This window comes from Cupressus sempervirens, chromosome 6 (assembly GCF_028749045.1).
Source record: "Cupressus sempervirens isolate cs-2001-9-10 chromosome 6, ASM2874904v1, whole genome shotgun sequence".
NCBI classification, from domain to species: Eukaryota; Viridiplantae; Streptophyta; class Pinopsida; order Cupressales; family Cupressaceae; genus Cupressus; species Cupressus sempervirens.
Window position 1 is genome coordinate 389,119,888 of NC_143123.1, and position 7,664 is coordinate 389,127,551.

General features: G+C 32.3%; 1 protein-coding gene across 1 annotated transcript; it reads left to right on the forward strand.

Annotated features, from left to right (window-relative positions):
• The first annotated feature begins 461 nt into the window (after nt 1-461).
• On the forward strand, nt 462-1,805 carry LOC149552686 (17.8 kDa class II heat shock protein-like). The gene is made up of 3 exons (XM_089790228.1): nt 462-500; nt 818-861; nt 1,571-1,805. Exons 1-3 carry the CDS (start codon nt 462-464, stop codon nt 1,803-1,805), a joined length of 318 nt encoding a protein of 105 aa, XP_089646354.1.
• The last annotated feature ends 5,859 nt before the right edge of the window (nt 1,806-7,664 follow it).

A 7,664-nucleotide genomic window follows, 5' to 3' on the forward strand; every position in this document is an offset into this window, starting at 1 on the left:
TCAATCTCCACATTTATCCATCCCACACTAATCACCAATTTTAAACCCCAATAAAGAGCCATCACTTCCACGGTATTGTTAGACACTTTTTTTAGTTGTCCAAAGTACGCCAATAGCATCCTTCCCTTGCTATCCCTAACTATACCTCCTCCCACCAAACCCTGCTTTCTGGCAGCACCATCAAAATTGAGCTTAACCCAATTCACGAGCGGGGGTATCCATCGTGTCCTTTTCCTTGCCAATAGGTTGGAATTATCAGTCTCCATTATCCCCTCCTCCAAATTCCAGCCCTTGGCCACTCTAACATCCAACTGACTAGGGGGGAACGCCAGTTTTCTCCACTTGCTACAACTCATATTCTCAACCATAAGTTTGTAGATCTTGTCTACAACAACCTCCTCACTTCTTTCTTCATTCCTGAACACCTTGTTATTTCTCTCCTTCCAAATACCCCAGCAAACATGGGTGGGGATAAACTTCCACATGCTGAAAAGGAGGGGGTGGGCAAAAGGGCCTTGCCAACTCACCACAAATTGCTCCAAACCCTTGTTAAACACCCAGTTCACCTCCAACATTTGTAATAGCCTCCCCCAAACATTAGAAGCATAACTATAATGAAGGAACAAATGGTTTATATTTACCTCCACTTTGATGTTGCAGTTGTGTAGATTTGATAATTTGTTTGATGCTCCACATCATAATTGTTTAATACCTTTCGAAATACATACTTGTCTTATGGATATTCATTTTAAACTCATAAATATGTTGCATTTGAGCTGACATATATATTATGTTATGATGTTTTTCTTGCTATTAGGTTTTGTGGAACTTGAAGACTCCTAGAGTATATGAGGGAGATAGGTATGAAACATTTTGTGACCATTTATATCTTGATGGAAAACAATGTATGAATATCCCTAGGCATTTATTTACCACCATACTTAATATTCAATCCTTTTTTCTCCTCAAACACCACTAAACATTAGTTTTGATTCCATTATGCACTATGATTCTCTTTTTCATGAAATAGATAAAAATAATAATTACTAACAATTGTTTCATTAACAAATAAATCAATTAAAAGTCTTATCACACACACTTACAAACATGTGTAGTTGTCAAACATAACTACATTAATTCAATACTAAATACATGTAGAAGAGACATGGATGAATGATGAAGAATGACACACATAATAATGTGACACTATTGAACACATTGGTACAATTCTATAACTAAAGGATGAAATAACAAAACTAATTGATTCATAAATAAAATAATTAGCTAAAATAGATTTAATAAGAGAGAAGACATAAAGAAATTAGCCTTATAAGCATAAGATAAAATAAGCATCTTTTTACTAAATGCATTATTATTAGTCCCTGCCTATCATATAGGCAGGGAACTAATGTTCCCTAGTGCCCCAATTATTTTTTTCAGAAATCGATTTGTAATATTCTAAGGTTTACAATGATTTATTTTTAAAATATTTTATGTGCATTAAATACTAAATTTTTCAGGGGTTAAAATTTTTTCCTTTCTCACAAAATTACTAAAAAATTAACATCAGATCGATTCTCGAAGCTTCTGGTAAGTTCTACATTCGCGACGAGGAAGGTGAAGAGGAGTGTAAACTTTTGCGAGTAGAAAGAAAGGTGAATCACAGATTTACCAGGAAATTTACATTACCAAGGGACGCTAAAGCTGACGGCATCTCGGCATCCTGCATGGACGAAGTTCTGTCTGTTACTGTGCCTAGGATCGTGCCAGAGAAGCGTAAGACAATCGAGATTTCTGTTTCCTAAACTAGGGTTTCTGTCAATTAACCATCATTGGTGCCCTCTCCATTTGTAAAGCGAACTGCTGGGAGAGGCGAAATTGCTATTTTTTTTCACACTTCTATTCAGAGGAAGAATTTAAGCTTAATTAAGCATTTCAGATGTTTTTTGATTAGGCGATGCTTTAAAAAAAATTGCGCACAAAGCATCTTAACGATGATCAATGTTGAGTTTTTTGAAGTCACATGTTTTCAAGGAAAAGTCTTTTGCTTAGTTTATAATAGAGAATATGCATAAATGTGTGAGTGAGAATGTTTTTTTGTATTTTCCTAAAAGAACCTATGAAATAGTAATTGGTAATTTATGTGGTTTTAATGATGTTTTGCTTGTTTTACTCTCTCTGGTTTTTAATCTTTCCCTCTACAGCATATGTTATGTTGTAATCATCATTGCCAAAATTTTATTTAATTATATCCCTAAATTTTTATATATGTGCGGACGTTAGTGGCGGTTTTTAAATTGAAGAAAGATGAAAGGCAATATTGGGACACATGTTTTCATAGAGGACAGATATGTAAAAAAGGGGTGTTTTCATAGGGGAGAGATGTGTGAAAAAGCGGAGGGTAAAAAAGGGGTGTTTTTATAGAGGAGAGATGTGAAAAAGGGGAGAGTAAAATGGAGGGTTAAAAAGGGTGTTTTCATAGAGGATAGATATGTGAAAAATTATGAACTTAGATCTTTATTCTAACATGATAAAATTACATTTTTATACTAACATGATATAATTACCTTTTTTTAGGAGAGTACTTGGCAGTGGTGCCCCTGTTAACTTCGGCTTGTATAGGAGAGCAGGCCTACATGCTCTCCATGGTCTCGATTGAGTCCTCTTGCGTTGTATAGAACAGGTAGCTAAAATAGGAGGCAACATACCACTATTGCTATTTTCCTTTGCCAATATAGAATGGACCAACAACAGGCATATAATCAAGAATTTTATGACAGCAAAATAATGGTTCTACTTACAAACCTCCTCAGTCAGCCCATGCTTATGCAGGTTTGAAAGAAAATTTGTGCAGAAATAGTATCCATAGCCCTTGAAACCACAAAAAAATTTGGTGAAAACACCATCAAATTGCACCCTAATAACATTGTAAACTGCGGATTCGTTGTTGGAGGTGTCTTGCCAGTGATGGATCCCTGGCTCCTTTGTTTGGAACTCAACTCTTACTCAATTTCAGTTAATTTTTTATACCATACATGTTGTGTTCATCCAAACTCTCCGCCAGTCATGTCTCGACTCTTAATACGCAAAAAAGGAATAAATTTACCTTTCATTTTATTACACTTAGATATTTTTCTTTATTTTCAGATCCTTGGCTCCTTTGTTTGGAACTCAACTCTTACTCAATTTCAGTTAAATTTTTATACCATATATGTTGTGTTCATCCAAACTCTCCGTCTGCCACATCTCAACTCTTAATACGCAAAAATGGAATAAATTTACCTTTCATTTTATTATACTTGGATGTTTTTCTTTATTTTCTGCTCCCTAGCTCCTTTGTTTGGAACTCAAATCTTACTCAATTTTAGTTAAATTTTTATACCATACATGTTGTGTTCATCCAAACTCTCTGCTTGCCACATCTCAACTCGCAAAAATGGAATAAATTTACCTTTCATTTTATTATACTTAGATTTTTCCTTTGTTTGGAACTCAACTCTTACTCAATTTCAGTTAAATTTTTATACCATATGTGTTGCATTCATCCAAACTCTTTGCTTGCCATGTCTCAACTCTCAATACACAAAAATGGAATAAATTTACCTTTCATTTTATTATACTTAGATATTTTTCTTTATTTTCCTTTACCTAGTTCCTTTGTTTGGAACTCAACTCTTACTCAATTTCAATTAAATTTTTATACCATACATGTTGCGTTCATCCAAACTCTCTGCCTGCCACGTCTCAACTCTTAATATGCAAAAAATGGAATAAATTTACCTTTTATTTTATTATACTTGAATATTTTTCTTTATTTTTTTCTCTAAGGCTACTTTGTTTGGAACTCAACTCTTACTCAATTTCAGTTAAATTTTTATACCATACATGTTGCGCTCATCCAAAATTTGTGCCTACCACATCTCAACTCTTAATATGCAAAAATGGAATAAATTTACCTTTCATTTTATTATACTTAGATATTTTTCTTTACTTTCCGCTTTACAATGCTTCACATTGTCTGTGGTAGTGTCTTAGTGTTTTTTGTCTAGTCTTTTCTTTTGGCTTCAAAAAGGTGAAAGTGTAACTTAAAGCAATTTGGATGGTGCCATATTTGTAAGGATGGTGCATCTATAAATCATTACTAGAAAATTCATAATGTGCACTTAATAATGGTATGGCCTGATGATGGCTATTCTATATCAAGCTCTTTGAATCCTCTACAATTGAGCCTAGCATTTAGACCTTTCAAATGTTGTACAACAAAATACAAACTAACTTAACAATTTTGTTTTAAAAATATTAATCTTACAAATGATACAAATACACATTAAATTTATAATTAAAAATAAATTAATTTACACAATTAAGATATTTATTTAGTTTGATTGCTTATAAAATAATTATTTTTTCCATAAGTTTTTTCAATGAGAAATCTTGTATTTTGTTTTATTACATAACTCTTCTATCTATTATATATGCTTATAAATATTAACAAGTATTGGAAAAACAAATCTTATATTATATAAATCAAATGCAAAGAAAAAAATTATTGCACTTAAATGTGTCAATATTCATACTTATATTGTAGAGAACCATGTCTATAATTGTTAAAATGCTTTCTTGCTATGAAAATGACATACAAAGAAATGAGGTCGCACTATGCCTTTCAAGCTCTTATCTCTGAAATTGATATACAATAGAACTAGGCTTATTTGTATCTTTCAAACTATTTATCTCTTAGCCACAACCATAGGCCCAAACAATATATGTCCCTTTGTAACTATTCTTTGGGTTCTTTATCTTTTATATAGATATCTTATTTCTATGTACGCATTTGTCCTGATCAAACAAAATGAAACTTCTAACTTATTATAATTTTATTTCAATTTTAGAATTCAAACATATCACTATAGGCAGGGACTCCTGCTCCAATAGAGCTCTTGTTTCATTATATAGCATTCTAATTTCAATTCATTTACTTAAAATATCTTTGCATTTCAAAAGTAAGATATATACTAAGACATATAAGAAGAATGAGGTTGCCATGTACATATGAAAGATCAATAGGACATAACCCTTCTTTTTTAATAAAAAAATGATAATTTATGTATAAATTGCCATTCACAACAAGTTCACAATAATAATAAAAATCTTCAACCACCAAGTTAAAGTGAAGATCAAAGAAAAATACATACAATGATAAGCCATTTTTCTTCTTGATGAATATATGCAACAAAAGTATATGAAATAGAATGGGTTGTCTTCATCTCTATGTTATACTACTCTCTAGATTTTGGAGTAATTGTACAAACATTGAAGATTTTCTATGAGTCCATAATATGTTTTTTAGGGCTTTGTTGTATGCCTATTACCAAACAAAAGGCGGTGTGGCCATGAGATAATACACATAATTTTTTTAATATATAGCCCATCATGAAAATTAATTATATTATATACATAAATTTTTCTATTTATTATTTTATTTTTGATTGGTAAATGGTTGAAGCCAGAGACTTGTTCAGTCTTGAATTCATGACTGCAAACAAATTATCTTCTTTAGACTTGTGGTTACATATTTCCTATAAGGCTTTGAAAATGAGATACAGTTGTGTATATAAACACAATGATAATTTCATACACAAAATCTAGAGATCTTATTGTTCATGTTCTTTGTATATTTGTTCCATTTTTATGTATATTACGCCTTACTCCTTATAAGCCCAAACATCCTACAATTGAAGAACCTTACACAACCATATAAGATCAAGCTATTAGTAGTTAAAAAGTGTAATTATCAGATATAGGAAAAAGAAAATAAAGTATTCCATTAATCATTCAATATATTGAGACTAAAATCAAAACTTGTGAAATCTTTACCACCAGCCTCAAACCCTTATAATTCTTGCAGATCTTATCCTAGAATAATAAAATGTATTAATTATCCTAGGGTAAGAGATTATAAAAGGATACAATAAGGAAATGGAATGGGTGGTCACTACCTAAGGTGGATGGAAATTCATCTTATCTATTTAATTTATCAAGACATAGTAATAATATAAATATAGATTTAAAAAGTACTCATCATTTTGTAACACACATGGAACAATTGTTTAACCTCATACTATTTTTCTTTGTTATTTAAATATCGTATTACATTTATCTATATTATATATATATCAAGAAATCTTAATCATATTTTTTATAAATTTATGTATAAACTCATCAAACTAGATAATATTAGAGATTTAGACGCTTATTCATCCACAAGCTTTAAATTAAGCTTCCCAATATCTAGAACAATGTTATAGATGTTACTTAAATGAGTACTTTAAATATAATAAGTAGGGCTATCTATGGATTAGATTAAACAAGAACCTTCCTTACTTGTTCTATATTTATTTACATGTATCATTGTCCTAGCCCACAAAAAATAATCACAAAGTGAAACATAAATAATAAAACGGAGATTTAGATCCAAATATACCAACTCTCACAATAGAGTCATAGGAAAATATACCAACTGTCACAATAGAATCATAGGATTTTCATTCAACATGCCAGGTTGTAAGGCCTTCCAGGTCATGACCAAATACAATGCAAATTCAATAGTAATTCTACAAGATCTCACAAGATCCAACCACTAGCTAGCTTGGATCCACAATCTGGTAAAAAACCCCAAAAAGAATCTAAAATTGTGCTTGCAAGCCATCAAGCAACCTTCTTTTTTCCCAAGCTACAAATACTAGATTTGCTCACAAATTTTGCTCATCTTAGCTACTCCATGTTGAACTAAATAATGATTCTAGACTCCACAAGAGCCTCTACTTATACTAAACTAAGCCACAAGTTGGACTAACAACCCTTGCATTAAATAAACACTCTCATTAAATACACCCTCTAGCCACAAGTCGGCTTGGCTACAAACATTAAATAAAGGAAATAATTAGAAACTTAGGACAAGCCCCAAGTTTACAAGGCCTAACTAACTCAAGAGACAACATAAGAGTTTGCACATTTAGATAGAGACCCATGTGTCATCCAATGATCCAAATCTAAGAGCGCATACTCCAACTTCCTCAGATTGAATCTCACAAATACAATCTCCAAAGTCTTCCAATAAATTAGGAACACATGACCAACAGTCACCAAAATGACTCTAACTCCAAGACAATAACTCCAATCATCATGTGCACTTAGGAAAAGGTTCCCCAATATGCCTCAAACATATCCACAACCGCACAAACCATAACTCGACAAATCCAAGCTCAAATTCCCTGCATATATGATTGTTGACTTCCCTAGGACGCTCCTACATCAGACACCCTAGGTGCAAAGAAAAGATGTTCTTAACATCTGTAAGAACATCTGTCAAGGTTTAGTACGTAAACTCTGAATTGATTCTTCACATACATGTCCTCCACCACATCAACTTGCACACTATTGTCATTGTTCCACTTTGGCAACTTCTTTTCTACAACTCTCATCCTCACAACTCTCTTCAGTGTGCAACATATCGACTTTCCACACTGATCTCTAACCCTTTTAGAATCCCTCAATTCAACTCAGCCACCAAAATTGAGGTCCCTTCTACCAAGTTCTTCATTCTGAAAAGGAATCAAGGAATGGTTCATGCCACCCTTCTTAACAGTAAACACATTCTTCAC